A 25,457-nucleotide genomic window follows, 5' to 3' on the forward strand; every position below is an offset into this window, starting at 1 on the left:
GGTCTCTAAGGTGCTGCTGGAAGGAATTTTTTTATTTTGTTTCAACTACGTCATACGAACACGGCTACCTACCTGTTACCAGTACTGAAGTTCAGGGATCATAAGCAATGCATGGAGATTGTGGACATCGTCTGCATTTCCTTCCCCAGTGCTTCCTGCCTGGGAAGTTCTACAGTGTAAACAGAGCCTAATCATTTGTCTTTGCATAACAAGAATTTTTTTCTTGTTTGTAGTCATAATACTCTGGACTTCCTTAAGTCTTTAGGGTCTCTGTGATGTCTAGATATACAACTTATTGTCAACTTTCTGAAGGCAGGACTGCACTGCACCCCACTGTGATGGTCATACTATATCCCTAAGCAGGGTTACTAAGGATGCTCGTGTTTTGTTTTGGGTGAACTAATTCAATGAAGCAAACCATGAAGTGGGTATCTTCAGCCTGCTTTTAGTGTGATTCTTCACCATTTGTCAGTAAATGATTGATTGATGTACCCCACCCATCTGACTGGATTGCCCCAGCAATTCTGGACAGTTTCCAACAAATATAAAAGCATAAAAATATCAAACATAAAAAAACTTCCCTATACAGGGCTGCCTTCAGATGTATTCTAAAAGTTGTATACTGTAATTTATCTCCTTGACATCTGATGGGAGTGGACACAGAGTGGACGCCACTACCGAGAAGCCCCTCTGCCTCGGTCCCTGTAACTTCACTTCTATCAGTGATGGGCCAGAAGGCCTTCGGAGCTAAATCTCAGTGTCCGGGGTAAACATATTTGCCAAAATGATGAAAGTGAAGGTGGCATTTGTAAAGGAGAATTTACAGTTTCCCATCCACAAATGTTCTCAAAGGCTGCCCTTCTTTCTCTTCAAAATGATTTGTTCTGGTTTGTTTTGGCTGTGGCAAATGTTTAATAACAACCTCCCTGGCAGTCCCCACATCTGCATTTTCCTTTTGAGGAAATCACAGGATTGGGACAATTAAGTTTTCCACATGACATGTACCGGTAGTTTCACCAGGTTTCTGGCAACACAGAAAGTCCCCAGAACTCAGCTGCTTCCCCACTTTGCTTGTTCATAGTGAGATGTATGAGTTATATTGTGGAACAGATGGGGAAGGCAAAACAGAGAAAATAATTGGCTTTGTCTTCCTGCTTATTCTGAGAACAGAGTTAAGAGGCCACAGAATTGGGCTGGCATTGCAGCCGACCAAACTAGGGGTCACTGTGCTCCTTCCCCTTTTCATGAAGTACCTCTCCATTAGCATTGCACTGAGCTTCAGATGCACCCAGAACCAGAAGGAACAATGTTCTGTTGAGCCTCTGAAGCAGCAAGGCACCTCTATACACTGAACGGCTGAAGGGCTGTTGCAGCAATGTACTGCAGCCTTGTTGCCAGGTGTAAATGATGGCATGGCTTTCCTGAGTGGCTTCCTGATGGATGAAATCACGCTAGCTGATCTTTATGCTGCTGACCCAAAGCCCTTGGCAGGTTTCCTGCGAGGCCCTATTGCTGAAGGTTGGCTGCATCCAAAATCCATAGTAGATTGTTGCTAGTGGTTGCTGTGGAACCATATTGTTTGGTTTGCCTATTTTCCTAAAATCATCTCTGTTTGGAATGGAAAAAGCAAGTCATTACAGGCCTCTTGCTTGCTCTAGGGAGCTGCATCCTGAACTCTTGCAAGAAATATCCATGGGAATAAATCCAAAATTATTATTGAAGAGAGTCTAGAAACAGGTCTATTTTTGTCATTTCCTGGGAGTAAACATCTGCCAGAGAAATGTTAAATTTGGAAGGATGTAAGAAGCAGACTTTGTAGTAATTTGGCTGGGGTTTTTTAACCTTGGAAAATTCAGTCTTTTTCTTGCTACCTCTTATAGTTGGGATGATTATTTTCTTTTAAAACATTCATCCATCTCTGTTCCTCACATTCATGCTACATTTTTTTGAAGTCCTGAGATCTGCCTATAATCACAATATTTGTCTTGATTGTAATAATAGGCAATTGAATGACTTATGTTACATTATGTATTAATTAAAATTTCAATTTAAAGTTGTGGACTTAAAATGAATATCAATCCTTCTTTTACTGTATTGCATAAACATAGGAAATGGATGTAAATCCAATATGCAGATACATTTTCTCTCCTGAGTTCCCACTTCTGTCATCTTATCAAAATATTTGAGTTTAAGTACACTTTCAGAGCTCCAACTATAAATTTGGGGCCATCCAATAAAGCTGAATGTTGGAAGATTCAGAAAAGACAAATGATGGTATTTATTTGCACAACCCATAATTAATCTATAAAAATTGCTCCCACTAATAGTATAATGGCCATCAAGTTAGATAGCTTTAAAAGTGTATTAGACCAGGGGTACCCAAACTAAGGCCTGGGGGCCGGATGCGGCCCAATCGCCTTCTAAATCCGGCCCGCGGACAGTCCAGGAATCAGCATGTTTTTACATGAGTAGATTGTGTCCTTTTATTTAAAATGCATCTCTGGGTTATTTGTGGGGCATAGGAATTTGTTCATATTCCCCCCCCCAAAAAAAATAGTCCGGCCCACCACAAGGTCTGAGGGACAGTGGACCGGCCGCCTGCTGAAAAAGTTTGCTGACCCCTGTATTAGACAATTGCATTGAGGACAAGGCTCTGTTTTGCCTCCACTTCTGAAGGCAGTATGTCTCTGAACACCAGGTGCTGTGTATAACAGGTAGGGAGAGCGCTGTTGTACTCAGGTCAGTGTTGCAGGCTTCCTATAGACAACTTGTTGGCCACTGTGAGAACAGGATGCTTGATCCAGCAAGACTTTTCTTGTGTTCGGACTCCCCAAATTGGGTTACTAGTAGCTGAATTCACATTGAGGCATTAATTCCATACATGAGTGCTACTTTTGTTTATTCAATCATGGCCAAACTTGAACAAAGGAACTTAGGAGGGAGATTGCAACTTGAAAATTCAGGGTCCATATGTTAACATGTGATTGGCTTACCAATACCAGGATGTCTGTATTATCAATGGCTATTTCGTGAATTACCACTATCAATTATGTAATTATGTCACTGTACTTTCTGCCTTTCATGTTTTTCTTACTTCATTGCTTAAAATTCACCTGAGTATGTTGACAGCAGTGATATTGGTACTGTTTCAAGAACAAAAAGTGATATGTGAAATCTCTTATTTCCATTCCAATGTCTGCCAAGCCAACCCACTCCCATATCTCAGCTAGGAAGGACCTAGACTTTAAACATGAACAGAACTGATGGAACATTTCCCCCTCTTATAGATTGTCTCCTTCCTTCCTTCTAGCTGGTTAATCAGTTAAAAGCTCATTTACAAGACAATAACCTCTGATTTGCTATTCTCTAGTTTCCTAGAACAAGAAATGTTTGCAGGATATGTGATGTGGAAGCAAAGCGGAAATTGATAAAGGAATAGATTTATGTTATACTTAATATTATGTACATGCGCATATGCTGCTGCATATTTCCTTGCCAGAAAACAGCACTTGTTGTTTACACAGATGATATCCTCTAAAGACCAAAGATTGTTTCATAATTGTACAATGAGTGGTTATCCTGGTTATTTTAATGTAGAAAACCAAGGCCTGGAAAAGCAATTAGCCAATTCCCCAAGGTCAAATCTAAAACCTTACAATCACCAAATGAGTATGGTACATTCTCCTCTGCTGTTTCTCTGAAGAATGTAGTGTTGTGTGTGTGCGTGTGTGTGTGTGCTGGTGAAGGAAGAGCAGTTGTTCCAGACTTCTTTTAACTTTACTTTCTCCATAAGCTTTGGTTTTTACCACACACAAAAAGCAGCTGAGTCTTGGTCTATAGAATGAAGGCAGCAAGGAGTTTAATGGTCAACTACTTCCTTTGCTCCCCACTACAGTAAAATATGATCCGACTTCAACTAAAATCTAGTTAGTCAGGAATTTCTAAAGTAAGCCTTAAGTTTAGTAAAATGCCTGTGCATAGCCTGCCTAGCTCAAGAAGTAAACCATATTTAAAATGCAAAACTTTACATGTCTGCTCAGAGGTAAGCCTCACTGAGTTCAGTGGTGCTTACTCCCAGCTAAGATGGTCTAGGACTGCAGCCGTATAAAACCAGGGACAGCTGGGATACTTATGGTGAGAACAGTAGAAATGTGGGAGATTAACATATATTATTATTATTGCAAAAGCTAGCTGAGACACAGCTGGCTCCTGTTTGTTTTTGTCACTGGAAGACATCAAAGAAATGTTGAAATAAAAACATTATCATGTTGGTCATAGGTCTGGTTCTTGAACTCATGACTGATTAGAACAATGAACATCAACTTCCATAGTGCCTGGTGTAAAAGAAGTATCTTTTCAGAGATAACAAGGGCTGTAAGAATTTTAATAATCTTGAGCAGCAACCTTTATTATCATTTCAGCTTGATTTTTCCTTTCAAGACCAACTATCAAGAAGCATACCTGAATTCATATCATTCATTTATCTGCACTGGATGGCCTAAAATTGGAAAAGTCCATTATTCTTAGTACAGTATCTCTAAGAATAAGGAACATTATTCTTAGTATCTCTTTTAAGTTTAGCTAAACTAGTAATTCACCTCCAATGTTAAACTGCATCTGACAAGCTCAATCTTGTCAGTAATAAGCCTTCATATAAAAAACCCTTTCATCTTCTTTTCCCAGGTACAATTCTCTAGGCAGGATGACTGTAACATAATGAAAAGCCGGCAAAATGGGCACTGTGGTCAAGGAACCATGAAACAGCACTTTGAACACTTGTTTGCCATATGTGTGTTGTACCATGATGCTAGTCTTCATCTTCATGGGCAAAGAGCACAGCTGAATGCACAGAATCAGAGTTAATGACCCAAAATATCATCTAGTCCAACCGCTGACCTGAAATTATAAACTCATCAGTCCTTTTCAGAGTACAATCCATCTGTATTGCCAGTGTGTGATGCTTGCAGAGCAACCATGACACAAGCAAACAGAGCCAAGCCACACACTGTGAGGTAAGACAGTGTCCCTAGTCAATCAGTGTATGTGTGTAATTGCTCTTTGCAAAGAACTGCCAAATGAACAATACAATAGATACATGTATTTTATGGAGATGCCAGCTCATTTCACATATAAGGGTTTGGCTAGATCCACTCTTTACACTAAAAGGAATTGGCAGAGGAAGTTTGAAACCCACCCTCTTCTACCTTATCTAGCTTTGCTCCACTTCTTGAAGCAATTCCCCCCCCCCCCCTGCATGGCTCACATCTGGTACCAGAACAGGATTAAGGAAAGCTGTTTAAAGCAGTGGAGGGCAGCAAGGTACCGGTAACACATGGTAGGGGTCGTTTCTGCTCCCACCACTGTGTGTTCTTTTTTCTGCAACAATAGGCCCCGGCTACCATTTTATTTGCATAAAGGACAAACACTTGCACAACTACTCCATCATGCCTAATTTAGCCCTGAAGCCCCTGGTGAATATAAGCAAAATGGATAAAAGGATCAGTTTCTAAGGTGAAAGGACAGCAGTGATGGTGGGTATTGAGAGGATTCTTTGGCAAGCTCTGAATAACTATAACTTTAAATATTGAAAATATCAAAGCCAAGACTTCCTTGATAATTTTAAACAAGACTTCCATTCATTCCCATGGGACTTCTTGCCTGAGGGTATCAATTACACATAGCATGTGTAATGTTCTCACATGGCAGACATCAATTTAATTTTTAAAAACAAAACAAGGATTAAATAACAGAATCAACTTTCTCAGTAAAGATATCATGTGTTGTACTCTCAATTCTGAAACTGTGCAGCTCAGCAAAACTGAAATTCTTTAATTAACCACATCCTTTCCCTGTCTCCTCCCTTGGTTTAGCACTCAGTTCTGAAGCAACTACTGTAGATGGGACAGTTGGTAACACTGCCTGTTGGCCCTCTCCATTCTTTTTGTCCCACAGTACACAAGATAGATATGCTATTTTGAGACATCAAAATATTTCTAAATGCTGGGATCCTGGTCCATATCGAGTGCAGCTATTAAAGTAATTGACACAAATTGGGATCAAACAACATGTTATATATAAATGTGTATAACGTAGTCCTTACAAACACTACCCCATGAGGTGAAAGCTACAAGTGGGGGCAGGAATTTTGAACAGAGTAATATAGTCAAGCACCCCTTCTGATCTGCTGCTTCTTGTTACCCCCTTCAGAAGCAGCTTTTATCCAAAAACAGCTCTTGGGCTACATTTCGTATGTAATGTATATTTTGCAAAACAATTTAATTTAGTTGTTTTGAACAAGATGTAGAATGAACTGTCTCTGGACTGAGATTCAAGTATTCAGGATATAGCTATAATTTCAAAACTAAATTTAAATTACTGAGATCTAATAGGAACTTTGTAAGAATGTTCTCCCTCTCTCTCCCTCTCCCTCTCCCCCCCCTCTCTCTCTCTGTGTGTGTGTGTGTGTGAATGTGTCTATACACTCCACAGTGCTGAAAAATGGGTTGAATTTGAACAGCATATTTTATGCTCTTAAGATTGTTTTACTTCTCTCTGAAAAGCAGCATAGGGAAGTCAGATCAGGAGAGTGTCCAACATTATAGAACGGCATATGAAAAACAATCCAAAAAAGATGAGTGCCTTCTGGGTTTAATGACGATCTTCCATAAAGGCTTAAAAAAATAGGCTCAGGTTTTCATTCTCAAAGCAGGTATATAGGTTTCAGTGACTGCATCGGTTCATAGAAAGAAAACAATTGTGAGTCAGCTTCGAACTGTAGCAGGGAATCTAGTTAATTTCAGTGCCATGGGACTGGGCAGGTTCTTCATCTAAGCCAGTATGCAAAACAATTCCTTAGACTTAAAAATTCTAGATGACAAAGTAAAGAAGCAATTCTAGCACAACTAAAATTCAGCCCTTCCAAATTCCTAGGGAGTCACTCTAGATCTCTGTCACTAGTATAGGAACAGTCCAATATGCATGTATCACCTTCACAGTCCAGGAGACAAGCAGCAGTGGTATTTTAAGATTAAATTGGCATAGGGGAGAGAAGCTAAACCAAGGTGTTTCTCTACTCAGTGGGCTCAGTCTTTTCTTGTGCAATCTCTCCTAGTGTACGAGAATTTTGTTCCTCTAGCCCAGGCTGTATCTGTCTGAAATTTTGTTAAATCTGACATTAAGTGGCTTCCTGTGTCTGTTGTTAATAGGAGGATATTTTCTAATCTCAAACTCTAAAATTTAGCCTATTTGTCAAAGGAGGAACTGGAGCAAACTTCTCTACCCATCAGAATTACTTGGAAGGCATTGCCTGTACTTGTACATCTTCCTGAATTTTCTTCAAGGTATCAGCCATCAAGTTGCAAGCTTTCTTGTGCTTCTGCCAGTGCTGTACCTGACACTCTCTGCAAAGGGAAGAGTGAAAAAAGAAAAGATTTTAGAAAATAATAATAGCCGAGGATTCAGAATAGAATATGGATATATAAATTTGTTAACTGCAAGATTGAAGCCTCCCTGATACCTTTAGCAGCTTGTCATTCTACTTGAGGTACTGGCCTCTTGATTTCTATTATCTCCTTTATGGAATTTTAGTAAATTGAAATGTTCATTATTGTGTTTTGTTATTTTAATTTTGTTTGGGTATACTAGTATGAATATGTCTTAAATAGTATGTATATGTCTTAAATCAGTATTTTGCCTCAAGTAATTGTTTATATCATGCAGTGGTCAAAAATCTATTTTTAAGCTGTGATTTGGATGCAGAAGCGGAAACTGGAATTGGTATTGTATAAACTATATACTGAAAAAAAGTTCACTTTGGATTGGGGCACCAATTTGTGATTTTTACCCACATATTTGAGAGTGGGGCACTGACTTGTGCTTTCTTACCCACATTTGGATAAACAGGAATTCTATTATCTCCTATATATCCTTCTGTGTATTTTTGGTTTCTATATTTTTAAAGAAAGTATAGTATTGTGGCTAAAAATACAGGCTATGATGAATTTATTAGTCCTGGATTCAAATCTCTCATCAGCTATAAACTCTGGGTAGCCTTAAACAAGCTACTATTGCTCAGCTTCTCATCTTCATATGCAATATGGAAATAATAATACTGTCCATAGCTTACAAGGTTGTTAGGAAAAAATGACAGATAATATCATGAAAAGTTCTTTGGGTTCTTAGGAAAAAGCACTATATATATATTTAAAGTTTTAATATTACTAACAATTCTTCCCCTATTCTGCTTTATGGACAAAACTGGCTGGGGGAAATCCAATGCAGATTCATAATGAATAATTTTCTTCATCTGAGCTGTGTTATCCACTAACCCTTGTTTGGAAATTAAGTGTTAGAGCAGTGAGAGGTAACCTTGAAATATGGCATCGAGAAAAACGTATCTTCTGACTCAGTTAAGAAAGCAAAGGGCAGCCTCAGTCTGCACAACTCCTCTTTATAATGGGCATGAATGATACACATGAGAGTTGCTGTGGTATATTGTAACAGGTATGATCAGCCCTGTAAGATGTGAGGAATGATTAGCTCATGTCATTTAGGATATGCCTAATCTAATTAGTGTCTTATTGTTGAAGCTATACAGAGGGCATATCAAATGTCTGCTGAAGAAAGATTGTCTGAGATATTCAAAGTTCATATAAATAAGATTAATCAAGGCTATAAGAAAAAGGTTTCTGTTTTATTTTGGAACTATGATTTAAAGATTGATTAAAACTGTGTATTTTTTGCATAAGAAAATGCTTACAAAGGAAGATGCAAATAAGTTGCAAAGACTCATATGGAACAGCAGTAACATTAGTAAATACTACTATATTTCACAACTAATGAGTCAGAAAAGCAAGATTTTACTCTAGGTAAAAGCCAGTGAGATGTCCAATAGTATTCAAAACACAGGCTTTAAAATTAATGGCTTCTGCTTTGAGGGGTGTCTCTGAAGCTTTTGCCTATATATGAGCTGCCCCTAAAGGGGCTCAATATAGCACAGCAACTGTCTTATGTTAGGTATATTTACCGTTTGCAATACCATTCATTCCGGCAACGAGAGCAACGTTTTGCTGCCTCAGAGCCACACATCGCACACTTGGGTTTCTCTGGGATCAGGGCTTCCATCACTTCCAGGTTGTATGTTTTTGCCCATCTGGTTTAAGACAGAAAGCAGGCTTCAGAAAGTCCTTCAAGGAAGAGCAGATAATTCCAAGAGTTACTTAGTCTTTGTCATCTCCTACAGGATGGAGCCTTTACATTTAAGACTGATACCGGTATAACATTCAGTGGAATGTCAAGAGGTGTTTAAGGTAGCTGGTAGCTAATAGAATTTAGTGCAACATGAGAACAAAAATATATTAACGGATTTACAATCTTGATTTAAAACAGTGTCATAAACACTTCATACAACTGCAGGCTGGACACACAATGACATCACCACATAATGGAAAAGCCTCTTCCCAAAGACTTCCTTACCCCTGGAGTACTGAACAAGAATTCAGACACTAGCAAATTAGAGATAATTAGAAATACTTAAACACGTTCAGCCAGAAATGGGAAAAATTTTTTAGGAAGGTTTTGATGGATCATACTTACAGACCCATTTCCTAATTCTAAGAAAGCTCTCTTGTGTTTTGGACACTAACTGAAAAAGGCAATATAAAAGATAACTATAACACAGTCTAGAATCCTGAGGTGAGTATGTGGCAGGGAGCCAAATCCCTTTGGCAAAAAACTAAATCTGACTCAGAAGTGTTTTACATGATCTGCTATGGCCTGTAAACATGCAAGAGGCTCTTATAGGTTTGAACTCCAGCTGTTTTTGCTTTGGTTTCCTTGGATGATGCACAGCTTAAATTCCTGCTTGGCAACTCCAAAGGCCTGAATACCTGAGGTGGATGTAAGTTCTGAACAGTGACGCGGGTGGCATTGTGGCCTAAACCACTAAGCCCATAGCTGCCAAGTTTTCCCTTTTCTCGCGAGGAAGCCAATTCAGCATAAGGGAATTTCCCTTTAAAAAGGGGAGAACTTGGCAGCTATGCTAAGCCTCTTGGGCTTGCTAATCAGAAGGTGAGAAGTTCGAATCCACACAGTGATGGGGTGAGCTACCGTTGCTGTCCTAGCTTCTGCCAACCAAGCAGTTCGAAAACATACCAGTGCAAGTAGATAAAGAGGTACTGCTATGGCACGAAGGTAAGTGGTATTCCATGTGCTCAGGCTTCCGTCATGGTGCTCCACTGTGCCAGAAACTGTTTAATCATGCTGGCCGCATGCAGGGCCGGTGCGTCCATTTAGGCGAACTAGGCAGTTGCCTAGAGTGCGTAAATGGAGGGAGCGCAAAACCCCCGCGCCGCCGCCCTCCCATGGCACGCGCTCGCGCTCCTCCCGCCTATGGAGGAGCAATGAGTGAGCGGTGGCGGCGACAGCGCCCATAGCTGAAGCCTTCAGCTATGGGCAGTGTTGCTGCCGCCGCCGCTCACTCGCTACAGCCGCCGCCGAGGAGCTCACAGCATGCCCTCCATAGGCGGGAGGCGCGCGAGCCAAAAGGAGAGCTCAGTGCCCTCCCGCCTATGGAGGGGACGCTGTGAGCTCCTCAGCGGCTGCAACGAGCGAGCGGTGGCGACGGCAGTGCCCGTAGCGGAAGCCTTCAGCTATGGGCGCTGTTGCTGCTGCCGCTCGCTCACTGCCGCCGCCGCTGAGGAGCTCACAGCATGCCCTCCATAGGCGGGTGGCGCGCGAGCCAAAATGAGAGCTCAGCGCCCTCCCGCCTATGGATGGGACGCAGGGGTGTCAGTGGTGTTGTGCATGCGTCATGACACGTGACGCACGCGTCATGACGCATGTGCTGGGGGGGGGGAGAAGGTGATTTTGCCCAGGGTGCAAAAAGCCCTAGCACTGGCCCTGGCCGCATGACCCGGAAAGCTGTCTGTGGACAAACTCTAGCTCCTTCAGCCTGAAAGTGAGATGAGTGCCGCACCCCATAGTTGCCGTTGACCGGACTTTTTTCAGATTCTGAGCATCCAACTGGCTCAAACAAAGACTCACCATAACAGAAGCTTTGATATAGTATGAATCTGAGCATGGTAAAATTTTACCTGCAAGCCTGGCTTCTCAGTTCCTCTTCTGAAGGGCTAAACATGTTGTTTACCTGGTGCTTGGCAATTGCTTGCCATTTTCCAGAGTTCTTACTGACAATGTTTTCCCATATTACAGGAACCTGTTAGGATAGCAAAAGAAAGAAAGAAAGGTGCATCCATCTAAAGCAAGGGATTTGAGAGCAGTAATAATTCCTGAAGCTCAGTAGAGCGCAAGCACATTCGGAAGCAATAAGCATCTATTTATATAAAAGAAAGAAGCAGGATTTCTGTGTAGGTTTAACTGATTAAAGCGAAAGTCTAACAATAGAGTTGAATGGGGAGACTTCTGAAGGAATATTGAACAGTTTTATGTAACAGTGGACAAAAGCCAAATAGAAGAAATTTCAGTATAATTCGTTTAAGAAATTGCAGCCTCTTTCTTCTAGACAGATTTGAATTAAGCTTAACAGCATGAGCAATTCCTGGCCTGCTTGTCCTCTGCATATTTTTTTATTTATTAAAAAAAATCTTTCTGTTTGTATCTCAAATCCTTGCTTCCCCATGCTAGAATCAGCTTTACTGCTAGGGCACAACTAGTAATCAGTTTTCTGCATGTTGGTTACATGAACTAGAAATGAGGGAAGCTTTGCTTAGAAAAGAAGCATTCATGGAAAAAACAGACTTGTTCCATTTAGCTATTAAACTGTGTGTGTATCTTATGTTATTATTTTGGAGGGGAGTGAACTCTGTCTGTCCCACGGACAATTACATATTTATAATATAATTTGTAGCGTTCAGGTCTTCAGAAAATACAATACCAGAACACTCCAGGATTCAGTTGAAGGTGGATATTGAGGCATGAGCCTAGAATGTGGAACTAGTAGTTTTCAAAAAATCTGCCACATGGCTAAAAGCTTACTTAAAATAGAACTTTCTGTAATCTGTCAGTTCCCTGAAAAGAAACACCCAGGCGTGGGCTTTCAAATATGAGAGAAAAATCTGGCAAAGGGCAAGTGTGATGAAGTTCTGCTCTACAGGAAAAGCTGATGTTTCAAAAGAGTTGATGCCCCTATCAAGTAAAAATAGCAGTGCAGGGACTGAGAGTCAAAGACTGCTCTGTGGAGAGACAGAGATGGAAAAAAACCTCTTCATCATTGCTTGGCATAAAGACAGTGGGTGAGTTCATGGCTCATTGGGAAGTTTGCCTTCCCAGGGTGTGTACAGCATAGCTGCAGTCCTGTCTCCCCCACCCTCGCCGCCACCAAAAGTCTCTCAGAATGCCGATTCTCAGTTACTGGTACCAATTTAAACTAAGAGAAAGGCAGGGCTGTAGCTCATTGGTAGAGCATTTGCTTTGCATGCAGAAGGTCACAGGCTCAACTCCCAGCATCTCCAGGATAGGGCTGGAAAAGCTTCTCTGCCTGAAACCCTGAAGAGCTGCTGCCAATCAGTGTAGACAACACTGAGCTAAATGGACCAATGGTGTGACTAAGTATTAGGTAGCTTCCTATGTTCCTGAGAATCAGTAGACTATTACTGCTCAATAATTAAAAATTTAGACACAAACACACTGGATTCAGCTTTTTGGGGATCCATTACACACCTTTATATTATTGAGGAGTAACTTCACATGCTTTCATGCTCTCTTTTTCTGTGGCTTTCTCCTAGATTAATTTCCTACATGTTTGCCTATTTAAAATAATGTTACCTGCTGACTATCGATATCCTTGCTTAAGGAATTTCTATGCTCAAATGCTGTAATTCTGATGTTAAAACAATCCTGTTCCTAAATTCATATCTGCCTTTGATATTTAATTGCTCTTAATTTATTCTGAGAATAAGCTCTAATGCCAAATAATCGAATCCCAGAGTTCTCTAAATATGACTTTTTATTTTGCTGCTGTGTATATAGATGGGTTCTCCTGTGGGTAGCAAACCTTGACTGAACTGTATGCAGCTAACATAAAACAAAGTTAAGTACTGTAGTATAGTTTTTCTTGCATTTCTCCTTTCAACATAGGAGTTCCACATGACCATGCCTGGGACTGAACCTTTATTATTTTGAATTGGTATATTTCACCTAATCAACCTGCAACATACTTTGGGATTGGTAAACTCTGGAGTCAAACTTATTTGTTGGAAACCATCAACACAAAAATATGAAAATACAAACAGTATAGAAGTAGGCTGCTAATGCAAACACAGAAACCTTACCTGTTGTGTATTTATCCCCATCCATCAACAAACAACAGTTTTTCTCATTACAATATTCAAAAATGAGAAACCGCCAGTGTGGTGTAGTGGTTAAGAGCGGTAGACTCGTAATCTGGTGAACCAGGTTCGAGTCTCCGCTCCTCCACATGCAGCTGCTGGGTGACCTTGGGCTAGTCACACTTCTTTGAAGTCTCTCAGCCCCACCCACCTCACAGGGTGTCTGTTGTGAGGGAGGAAGGGAAAGGAGAATGTTAGCCGCTTTGAGACTCCTTCGGGTCAAATCCAAACTCTTCTTCTTCTCTGAATAATTCCTTTAATAAATCTATCTTTGGGAGAATTATGAAGAGAGCAACAGAGCACATATTGAACAATGTTTTCCACACCTTCCTTGCCACAGATACACAAACAATGATTTACAAGTATTGTGGCATATTTCCCATTCAAATATGCTGTGGGTATAAATCTGAAATATCAAAGATGTAAATGTCTTCAAAAATCCAATGATAATGAAGGAAAATTGAAGTGCAGGTATAAAAAAGTTGGCAAGAAGGAGATGGTTTTGGATATACCTGCTCTAGTATGAGGTCCTTCTTGGGTGGAGCAGGGTCTGTCACAGCAAGATGGCTCAGGAATCTTTGCAGCTCGAGAAGATTGGGGAATTGGTCAATGACGACATCGGTCAGGAAGGCACGGAGCTAAACAGAGATGATCACAAGATTTTTAAAAACGTTAAGAATAAGCCATATGCTAAGTAAAAGAATCTGCATGAACAACTGACACCTCTATACTTTCTCTCTCAGATCTGTCTCAGATCTCAGAGCTGGTTAAGTAAAACAATGCATTTCAAATTACTCCATCTCCACTGCTCAACAGAAAACTGGAAGCAACAATACAAGGAGGCAGAAATTTGCTACACTTGGAACAGCAAGGAGGCCATCGGTTGCAAGTATTATAATTACTGCAGAGAAAGATATAGAAATTCGTATGCGTGCGGCCATTTGACCCGTTTGTAAGTCGAAAACATTGGATGTCGAGTAATTTGTAAGTCAAGGGACCACTGTACACAATCCCTCTGTAGAGTAGTAACAAATGTTTATGTTGTAGCAAAATTTGCAGTGTTGTAACAAAATTTGTGTGTCACCAAATTCTCAATATTTTTAGCTAATAAAGGAATTTAAATTTATCAAACAAAAGCTACCACATACTGTTAGAAGGAAAGGGCATTTTCAATGTTTCCTTTGTCTGGAACACACTAGAACCAAAACATCCCACTCCCAAAATAAATAAGTGTCCCACAGATAAAATTTATCCTCTGTTGACTAATTAATTTAAAATTAACTACAGTGGTACCTCGGATTAAGAATTTAATTCGTTCTGGAGGTCTGTTCTTAACCTGAAACTGTTCTTAATCTGAGGTACCACTTTAGCTAATGGGGCCTCCTGCTGCTGTCACACGATTTCTGTTCTCATCCTGAAGCAAAGTTCTTAACCCGAGGTACTAATTCTGGGTTAGCGGAGTCTGTAACCTGAAGCATCTGTAACCTGAGGTACCACTGTAATATTAATTTGCCAGTTAGTTCAATTAAGGCTTGCAGTCCCTACTTTACTCCCAGTTGTGATGGGTAAGATGATGAAAAATCAATAAATTTTAATCCTGGTTCCTGCTACATTGCTTAAAGCTAGAATAGTAAATCTAAATATGCCAGACTAAACATTATGAGAATCATGCACTTGCAGTCTGTGTCCTCTGTAGTCCTGTACCTTCAGGAGCTGGCCTTTGTTAAAATTATTGAAGTTGTACTTGCGCTGACATTCTGAGCTGAGGAGCAGGTTATAGAGAGCAATCCAGACTTGCCCATCCAATTTAGTCATCTTCACATGATCTTCATAGGGCACCTCATACCATGCACCATTCTCATATTTTTTCAGCTTCCCTGGGAAAAATGATAAATGGTGATAAGAAAGAAAAGGACATTTTTTTAAAAATCACAAGTAACATTTAAATATGATAAATATAGATCTAGTAGCCAAAAAATCTCTGGGCCAAGATGGATGAAAAGCTGCTTATGCAAATGTTACTGAAACTTCGGGGGGCGGGCAGAGTGTATAATTTGCATACTTCCTTATGTCCAGTTTGTTTCTTTATCCCTTCATTTAGTCCTTCAGGGGCATAACGAGCAGGCTGTTTTTCTGGTCCTAGAACCGTATTAGGACAGCAAGAAGCCTCTCTATTAGGGTTCTTTTTTGTAGAACTGAAGCTACAGAATTATGTTTCCTTAACTATTGTTTGCATCTGTCTGTCTCAGGAGACAATGGAAGAGTGAGCCTTCAAGAGTAAAGTCAAACTGTTGGAGAGTTACAAAGCCTGCCATGGCTGCAGAGACCAATGCAGGAGAGACATTGTTGCAGCTAGGGAGCAATGCAGGAGAGACATTTTGTTGCAGCTAGGGCAGATGAAGGCATCCGGTTTTGCTGCTACAGGTACACCATGGCATTTCTTCTAAGTCAGTGCCCTAGTGGTATCCTTATACATCTCTTGTACATACATGCTTCCTTCTATCATGACTGTGGTCTACTGCCTGGTTAGCTGAATATTCAGATGATAGTCTGCTTCTTGGAATGACAGACTGAGGTGCCTGCTCATAGATACACAAGGGTGAGTAGACACCCTAGCTTGCTCAGTGAACTGTCACAATTGTCCTTCACAGTTCTACTTATCTTTAGAGGTAGAAAAAGCAGTACAGGAACAGAAAGGGACAACAAGAGATACCGTGTTTCTCATATTTTAAGGCATCCCTACAAAATAAGGCATGGCAGGATTTTCCTGAGGTGGAAAAATATAAGGCATACCTCGAAAATAAGCCGTACCGGGTGGTGGGAGCAGGTCTGTGGCAAAGAAGAAGGGTTGCGGGCTGCGCGCGCGGCAGGCAAAGGCTGCAGCCGGGTTCTGGGGCTGCGCGCACTGCGCGCTGAGGCTACAGCCTTTGCGCACCGCGCGCAGACACCCGGGACCTGGCTGTAGCCTCAGCGCGCAGCGCGCACAGCCCCAAGACCCGGCTGCAGCCTTTGCGCGCGCAGCCCCAGGACCCGGCTGCAGCCTTTGCCTGCCGTGCGCGCAGCCCCAGGACCCGGCTGCAGCCTTTGCCTGCCGCGCGCGCAGCCCCAGGACCCGGCGGCAGCCTTTGCCTGCCGCGCGCGCAGCCTTTGCCTGCCGCGCGCGAAGACCCAGGACCCGGCTGCAGCCTTTGCCTACCACGCGCGAAGACCCGGTGGGAGCAGGTCTGTGGTCTGTACAGATACCGGTACCGGTACTTAATAAAAAAATAAGACATCCCTTGAAAATAAGTCATGGTGTGTTTTTTTTCAGGAAAAAATAAATATAAGACGTGTCTTATAATATGAGAAACACGGTAGCTAGGGTCAAATAAAAAGGAAACAAAGAAACTAAAACAGAGGGGCTATGGTAAGGATAGTTTTGAATTTCCACAACTGGTTACAGAGCGTGGGTTGAGGTGCAGCCGGTACCATATATTAATTACAAAAAATTACAAAAATTACAAAAAATGATAACAAATACACTTACTGGGCAGAAGGACTATAAAAGGGGGAACCCTGAGTTTTATGGAGAAGAGTGTTAGTCTATCCTGATGTTCCAATCTAAATTTACAAACAACAGAGGACCCAACCAAGAGGAACCCTTAATACCCAAGGCTATAGGAGAAAAACAACTACCAGACTTTTAGAGGACATCTGAAGGCAGCCCTGTTTAGGGAAGCTTTTACTCTTTAAGAAATTAGCGTATTTTAATATTTCTGTTGTAAGCCGCCCAGAGTGGCTGGGGAAACCCAGCCAGATGGGCGGGGTATAAATAATAAACCATTATTATTATTATTATTATTATTATTATTATTATTATTATTATTTTATATTATCAAAAGGAACAAGGTCATGTGATTCTTTTTTGATAGGAACAATCCCTAACCCATAATACACACCTTCTTCACGGCAGCTCCATGGAGAATGCTCTACCAACTCTACTAAGAGACATGGAAAGTTGTGGGTATTCAGAATTCTTGTCGCAGCACTCACTGGCAAACTGACAAAACATGAGTATATATTGAAGATGCCAGTTTTATGTGACCGAGCAGCTAAGTGTTTTCCTCAAGGTTCACAAAACTAAAATTAATATGAAAAAATTAAGTGACAAAAATTAAGACCTCAGTTGGTAGTCATGCTAGGATGCTTACAATGAATCATCAGTAGTGAAGAATACACTAGCAAGGAGCGCTAAAATCCTATCACCATACCTATTATAGCAAAACTAATATACTCCAACACTTCAGTGAGTAATACTTTAAGTGATTAACAGCACTATGCAATGAACATATAAAAATGTTTACTCCTATTCAGATAAGGATTTCATCAAGACTTCAATGATTGTATTCATAGCAATTTAAGTTGATATTCAACTTCAATCAAAATCCAGCTTTTCATTATACAAGTTATGAACTAACCCATAGGTACCAATCCCCTGGGGCCCTTTGTGCCCGAGCACCCACAAAATTCCCCATGAAGGGACTGGGCACCCACAAAATTTGGTGCCAGGGCCACGCACACTGCATGGCACCCACAGCCCCGGGCACCCATGGGGCCAAAGTGTCACTCCTGAACTAACCTATAAATGAACCTTCCAAAATTGAAACTAGCAGACATGGGAATATAGAAAATCTTTACCCCTTCTCCCAGGCGTTTACCTCAGTTCTTCCATGAAAACTGAACATACCTCTCTAGTAGACCGGTAATGAAACGGAACACAGAAAGTGCTTTCAGTGAGATCTCAAACTCCATCTCCTCAGCTTGTTTCTTTAGTTCCTGGAAGCAGCAAAATTCACACAAAGAGCTATATCTCAGGCTCAAACACTATAGTGATGCTACCAGGTTCTCTCCAACAAATGACACTTAGTCATGGCACCATCTCAAGCAGTACCTGGGCCAGAGGTGAAGTTGCAGAGGTGCTGGACCCAGGCCCCAACAGTGAACCTTAGCTCCCTGCATCAGAATTCCTAGAGATAACATCCCTTGGCCCCAATCTTCCTGAAACACTGCTCCATAGTACCTGCTCCCTCATTCAGGCAATACACCAGACAGGAATCAAGAGAGAAATGTTGGAGTGTTAATTTTGAGGCTAGAAAACTACATCTTTAAAGCTTTCTACGCCTTGAGGTGGAGCCTAGGATGGGTAGCTAAACACAAAGGGAGGAGGATAAGGGTTGGGAGCTAGAAGCCTGTGGGAACAAGCTGCCTGCACTCTTTGATCTGTCCAGGGTTCTGAAGCACCTGTATCTAATTGCACCTCTTCTCTGGTCTGGCTTCTTGATACTGCATTGGAAATGCAGCTATTACCTATGAAACATAATCTGGACCTGCTTCCTTTCAACTCTTCAGTGAGTACAGCCTTACCAGGACTGGAGAGTTTATGAAGTAGTTCTGTGTCGAAAATCAGAAGGTGAAGGGTTTGCAGGGATATGACAGCTACAAGATAAGCTGGTGGAAGGATTGCATATTCCTTTACTTAGTGTCTGAGAGACTATTAACTCACAACAAGTAAAACTCTTGAGTGTTCTACATTATGTTCTCAAGCATAATACAATGCTAGACAGTGAGGCACAACTGGTCCGACTCTACCACGTCACAAAACAAGAGTGTAATTCAAACAATGATGCTGGAAGCATGGAGATAGAGGAAGCTAGTTGGAACTCAACAAGAACAAACTGCATTCCTTCAATGAAGAAAGCTTGTTGGACAAGTAGTAAATAAAACAGATCATTTTCACATAGAACGTTACCACATGCCTAGTAAAGGGGGAACTCATTATTTAGAATAGCTTCATTACTCAGAACAGTGATTTTTGGCCTTTTGTTTCTGAAAAATTAGTGGGAGTAATTACAGAGAGTAGATGTGGTTATGGAAACTAACACAAAATGTTTCAGAACTTTGCAAACATTAATTTTTTTCCTGGTCCTACCATGATGCAAACTGAGACAGGCCAGTTCAGAAAGGACATTTGTGAGATCAAAGGGTATCAAATGATCTGTTTTTTATTAAATATTTTATGATCTGGAGGCACCACATGAATTTTCCATCTTGGGAATTAAGGGGTGGAATTCAACATTGCCTTATGATGAACATTCAGTTTCCCCAATGAGCTGTTCTGGGGGTTCTCTGACCCGCCCCCGGCAAGAGGTATGCAAGGGAGAAGGGTGAAAACCCCATTGCACAAGCAGAATTCTTTTCACAGGGTTTCTGCTGATGGAGCTGGTTAGGTGAATCCCACCAAAAAGTTTTTCTTTTACCCAAAGAGGCCATCTAGAAGTGGGAGGTTGCAACTTTTACCAACCTGCATTGATGAAGGACTGGCAAGATCCTCCGACTGAAGCTTTTGTTCAACTGGGATCTTCCCACTGGCACTTCGACCTGCTAATAGGGTCAGCTTCCTATGGCTGTAATCTATCAAGTCCAGAATGGTATCCTCTGCTGATTCACAGATTTCCTGCACAGTAACAGAAATGCTAAATTCTACAGAAAGAATGGAAACAATATTCCAAAATGAAGGCAACTCATCACATAAAAAGTGGCTTTGGTTACACTCTAGTGTATATGAGTTAAGTTTTCTACAGTGTGTCTCTGAAAAAAACATAGCTGTCAACGAGTTAGGCCTAATTTCCAGTACCTGGATTAAATGAGTTTCTTCTTTATCAAAGATACGGTACCTTCCTGCCTGACCATGCATGTCTAATAGCTAGGATAAGAAGCCATCTGGTTTATTCTGTTGGGAGCTAAAATATTGTTTAGTGAAAAGCAAGAGAAGACTGAACTACACTGATGCAACCAGTTTAGCAAAAGAAATGTACTAGAAGAGAGTCAAAGGGATATTCCACAATAGGTCAGGTAGGAAAAGATAGGATATTTGACCAGGGATGAAGTAAAAAGTCTGGGGTGAATATTTGGTTTCTGAGGGGCACTTGCCTGCACTTCAGATTGGTAGGGTTAAAGGTTGTAAAGGGGTAAAGGGGCCAGCGGAAATTTACTTCTGCCAATCTGGGGAGCAGCAGGCCTGCACCAAGAAGTCACATAAAATATTACATAGATTGGCAAATCAATGACATTGTTACTTGTAGCTCATGCAGAATCCCTAGGTGATCCTACTCCACTCTAACATAATTTGTAGTAGAGGAATAAGAAGGAATAAAAAAGCCCAGATCAACAATTATCCCCTGGACCATGTTACCACACTGAGAAGTCTTCACTTGGTGAATTATCATGATTCATCAGCAGTGACCTAAATTATCATTATGATATTTTTGCCCATAATATTTGCTCATAACAGTCTAAATTTGCTGCCTACCTTGTGAAAAAACACTGTCTCCAACAGGTTAATAATTGAAGCTTCATGACGCAGCTGAGGTGGAAGAATAAAGCATAAATTATCAAAATGCCGCTTACTGGACATTAGTAATGTCAAAAACCAAGGGAATATGTTGTAAGAAATAGAAACCCACTTTTGTGTCATCTTAGTGATGTGAGAACATAGTCTGTGGGACAAATGTCACAAATCAGATTCAGATTTAAAAGATTTAATATGTGTGTGTGTGGTGGTGGTGGGGAAACCATCTATAGAAATTGCAGTTGATTACACTGAACCTTGGCCTGTAGGATTGTTATGATCAGAACAGAGTATTACATACTGAAATAAAAATTGATTTTCTGTATTCAGGATAATAGGTGCTAAAATGAGGTGCTACCCTCTTGAAAGAGACAATTTGTTTTGATGTTTTGGAAGCTCTAGCTTTAACAAAATAATTAGCTTTCTCAGAAATTTAGCTTAAAAATTATTTTACATTAATAGTACATATAATCTGCTAATAGTGATAATTCTGGGATGTGCCAGACTAATTTAGCTAGCTGAAGCATCATTGTGTGATACTTTCTTACAGGTATTGTGCAGTATAAGTAGCATAGTATTATGAAATGTTCTACCTAAAACCCTTTTAAAACTTACCACTAAGTATATGGGAAATGTGCTTTTTGGTCTGAAATCCTCCAGTCTGCAAAGTATAGGGAATACCTTATGCTTCCAGATCTCCACAGTGATTAATTCCTCAATCAGAACTGGGATCTAAACAGGAAAAAAAACAAATAATCAGGAATGAGTGAGATATTTCCAGCTTAAATATGAGGTCTGTAAGGCCTGAATCAAACAAGAAAAATTCAGGGCTTGTGATATGTCTCTTGGATGTTCAAACAGCTTACTGCAGGCTTACTGCAGACAGAAGAAATTCTCTCACTTTACACACTGCTGTTCACATGGCAGACAAAAAACCATTGCCTGTCACAATGCAAGAAGGTGCACACAGTCTTTCTTATGGAACACTGAAAGCCAGTGTGGTGTAGCAGTTAGAACTGCCCTGACATATATAAATATATAAATCTAATGAAATAATAATAATTAGTGTGGGAACAGGACCTGGCAGACCACAGTTCAAATCCCCACTCAGCCATGAAGCTGACTGGGTGATCTTGGGCCAATCACTCACTCTCAGCCTAACCAATCTCACAGGGTTGTTGAAAACATACTTACTTGGCACTATGTCCCATCTCAGACTCGACAATTGGTTGTCTGCTCAGTTGTCAATGACTCATGACAGGACCTTGTCATTATTGGTTTCCTCATTTGTGGAATGTCCTCCTTAGAGATGTGTCCCTCTCTATTATTATTAACTTTCAGGAGGAATTTGAAAACATTCCTGTTTACCCAGGCATTGTTTGCTGAAGAATATGATTCCAGGCAACCATAAGATCACTGAATGAAGTAATGCTTTTAATTGTAACAGCTCTTAGAGCATTTTAAACCAGTAACTGCTCTTAAATAGTTTAACTGTAATTGGTTTTTTAAAAAAGAATTCTTAGTTGTTTAGAATGTTTTTCGTTTAAAATTGTTGATGTGTTTGCCTCCCTGGGCTCCTTTGGGAGAAGGGCAGGATATAAATTCAATAATTAATTTCTTAAAAATCTCACTTAGGATTGTGGCCTTATCGAGTGCATAGTCAAAATCATTAAATGCAGCTTGAGTTAGCTCCTAATACCCTAGCCACCATCATGTAGTCACAAAGGGTGCTGAAGAAATAATTTTTTTCTACCCTGTCAAGTAAATTTGGAGTGGAAACTATTATAATCATCATTTATGGATGTGACCACAGTGCGGCTAGTAGTTAATTTATGTGGAATATAGGTGTATAAACTTGAGTAGTTCTTTGAGCAACCTTACGTAAGTACCAAATAAAACACAGTTCAACTTTGTTCACAGGAACATAGATTCTGTCAGATACAAATGCTTCTCTTATTGGTCCACAGTTGAATGCATCATACCTTGCCATTGTTCACCAGAAGCTCAGTAAGGAGTTGCTCATGCCCAGCAGAAGCACTCAGTATTGCCTGCATGTTAAGCTTCTCAATGTGCTCATGTTGCCTTATCCACCTAGGAGAGTAGGGTGAGAGTAGTTAGCACCAGTCCCCCATTTCTTCTCTGCAACCACCACTAACAACAATTTCTTCTGGCTATCAGTCACTCTTTTCACATTTTATTGCACTGGATTTTATTTCACAAGTGTACCTGATTTGATGACACCCATAATTTGAAAATGCTGTTAGCCATGTTACAGGTACTAATACTATTTATTTATTTATTTATTTATTTATTTATTCATTCATTCATACTAGATGATCTTTCTTCATTACATGATTGTTTGTTGGTAGTCAGGAATTATATTTCCTGAACAGGAATTAATGACCAGAGATTTCTGTCTTATGCCTTTGAAGGTGACGCCCTTCAGCTTCAGGAAGAGAAACAATGCTACTGTCTTTACTTGATGTAGTTGTGAGTGTTTTTGACATTGTGATATTAATGACAATAAAGTCCCCCCAGAAATGCATGCATATTGGAAGAGCAGGAGAGTGGAGTCAAACAACATTTGTGTTTAGCAGAAATGGAATGGGAGAGAGGAAGAGAGGGCCAAACAGTTGCTCTCTTTGGGCATCTCATGCAAAACCAAAGGTTTTGTTGGATATCATAGCAGTCTGTCACTTTCAAAATGTTTTCCTTGCATATTTGTAAATAAACAAATACTGTGAAGAATATAAGTCTTCAGTGCTGTCTCCTCTGAAGTATTAAAACCTGTTTTACAACCCAGGAACTTCTCAGCACTTGGGGAAGTGGGAAGCATTTAAAAATATGATTCATGAGATTTACAACTCCACCACCATTCACATATCAGTCTTTTTACTCTGGATTTGCCTGCAACCACAGACCAGTTCACACATGAAAGCAAGCCAACAATCCCTCCAGTCTTTCTACAAGATTGGACTGTGTGGGGAAATGTAATAGAGTTATTATTGCTAATCAGATGTCTTTGCTGCAAATTGTGTGATTGTTAAAGTTCCAAACAGTGCTTCCACAATTGCAGCAGTGTTTATCCGTGTGCATCATTGGTTCATCATTTATTTGGGGGGGGGGGAGGAAACGGAACAGCTAGCTTACCGTATATGGATAATGTTATTCAAGCCTATTATAAATAATTGTTGTTGTTGTTTAGTTGTTTAGTCGTGTCTGACTCTTTGTGACCCCATGGACCAGAGCACGCCAGGCACTCCTGTCTTCCACTGCCTCCCACAGTTTGGTCAAACTCATGTTGGTAGCTTCAAGAACACTGTGCAACCATTTCGTCCTCTGTTGTCCCCTTCTCCTTGTGCCCTCCATCTTTCCCAACATCAGGGTCTTTTCCAGGGAGTCTTCTCTTCTCATGAGGTGGCCAAAGTATTGGAGCCTCAGCTTCAGGATCTGTCTTTCCAGTGAGCACTCAGGACTGATTTCCTTAAGAATTGATAGGATTGATCTTCTTGCAGTCCATGGGACTCTCAAGCATCTCCTCAAGCATCATAATTCAAAAGCATCAATTTGATGAGGCTCTAAGCTACTGAAGGTAATGGGGCCCTTTATATGTCCAAAGCTATCCTTTGTCAACAACAAATTGTCACTATTTTTTTGTGTTGAATATATGCTATATGGTAATTTATGGACCTAATAGGTATCTAAAGCCATTTGCACATGTTGCCATGCAACAAGTCCATGCAGAATGTAGGTACCCTAAATATAGAAATGAGCAAAGCAGTGATATTTTAGGGAGCAGGCTAGCAGGCGGGGCCCATGACTTACATCATAGAAGCCTACACAGCACAAAACACTGTTGCTGTATGTAGGTTCTATTTTATTTGATTTTTATCTTACAATTTGGAAATGTACATCCAGTGGTTTTTTGCCTTTAAATTTTTTGGGGGCCCTCAAGAGGGTGGGGCCCTAAGCTATAGCTTGATTAGCTTGTACGTAGAAAATCCGGCACTGTCTGTGCCTTTATTTCCCCACCTGTGGCAGGATAACAGGAGATAAGGGATCCACACCTTTATAAAAAACAGCTAGGCAGAAAAAAACAGCTTTATAAAAAACAGCTTTATAAAAACAGCTAGCCAGAAATCCCACAGGTGAAGCGAAGTGCGGTGGCTTTGCCTGTAAGATTCCTGCCTGCCACCCAACGGCTAACTCCGCACAGGGGCTCAGCCTCCCTGCTTCGGCCTGCTCGACTCTGAGGCTTCTTCCTTCCCCCAGCGAACGAGGCACTATTCCCAACCCCCCTGGACACCCCCTTCCCTCCGGCTCGGCCTCCTCCGCCTCCTCGTACCCGTAGTTTCCGATATCCCGCAGCTGGAAGTTCTTCAGCGACTCCACCAACGCTTCGGCTTCGCCGGGCAGCAGGACGGTAGGAAGCGCCTCCTCCATCGTGGCTTCGAGGGAGACGCCAGGCCCGACGCCGTCGCCATGGAAACGAGCGCAGGCTGCCGCTGCAGCGATTGCACCACCAGCGACCTCTAGTGGAGGGACTTGGCACCGCGGCCCACCGACATATCCCTCCTGCGGATCCAGAACGGGACTCCGCAGTCATTTGCGGACACACCGTTAAGACCACCGCGTTCATGGAAGACCATCTTAGCCGGCCACGAGTGATTGCCAAAGGAGAAAGACAGACATGGCATCTAACCCTCATGCCGTGGGAATGCAAT

The 25,457-nt window shown here is 41.1% G+C and overlaps 1 protein-coding gene across 2 annotated transcripts; it reads right to left on the minus strand.

Moving 5' to 3' along the window:
- Positions 1 to 5,690: 5,690 nt before the first annotated feature.
- ZMYND10 (zinc finger MYND-type containing 10) lies at positions 5,691 to 25,209 on the minus strand. 2 transcript variants are annotated; one of them, XM_060271533.2, is made up of 12 exons: positions 25,079 to 25,209; positions 22,716 to 22,824; positions 21,349 to 21,465; positions 20,695 to 20,748; positions 19,687 to 19,839; positions 18,073 to 18,161; positions 17,285 to 17,385; positions 15,051 to 15,223; positions 13,859 to 13,984; positions 11,147 to 11,215; positions 9,026 to 9,151; positions 5,691 to 7,400 (listed from the first exon to the last, which is right to left on the minus strand). In XM_060271533.2, the coding sequence occupies exons 1-11, from the start codon at positions 25,174 to 25,176 to the stop codon at positions 9,074 to 9,076; spliced, it is 1,167 nt and encodes a 388-aa protein (XP_060127516.1). In that variant the 5' UTR covers positions 25,177 to 25,209; the 3' UTR covers positions 5,691 to 7,400; positions 9,026 to 9,073. The 2 variants fall into 2 exon arrangements, with proteins under 2 accessions (XP_060127516.1, XP_034963950.1); XM_035108059.3 differs by having other exon boundaries at positions 11,094 to 11,215.
- Between the last annotated feature and the right edge of the window lie 248 nt (positions 25,210 to 25,457).

The sequence above is a fragment of the Zootoca vivipara genome, chromosome 2 (genome assembly GCF_965207765.1).
Source record: "Zootoca vivipara chromosome 2, rZooViv2.hap1.1, whole genome shotgun sequence".
Taxonomy (NCBI): Eukaryota; Metazoa; Chordata; class Lepidosauria; order Squamata; family Lacertidae; genus Zootoca; species Zootoca vivipara.

What these genes read in the sequence shown, in the direction of transcription:
- ZMYND10 (XM_035108059.3), bottom strand. Translation starts at nt 25,176, where the DNA reads ATGGAGGAGGCGCTTCCTACCGTCCTGCTGCCCGGCGAAGCCGAAGCG. An exon ending in ATTACCGGTCTACTAGAGAG is followed by an intron (nt 17,386 to 18,072) that starts GTATGTTCAGTT and finishes ATGTTTTGTCAG; the next exon opens with TTTGCCAGTGAGTGCTGCGA. An exon ending in ATGGAGCTGCCGTGAAGAAG is followed by an intron (nt 15,224 to 17,284) that starts GTGTGTATTATG and finishes CATTTTTCCCAG; the next exon opens with GGAAGCTGAAAAAATATGAG.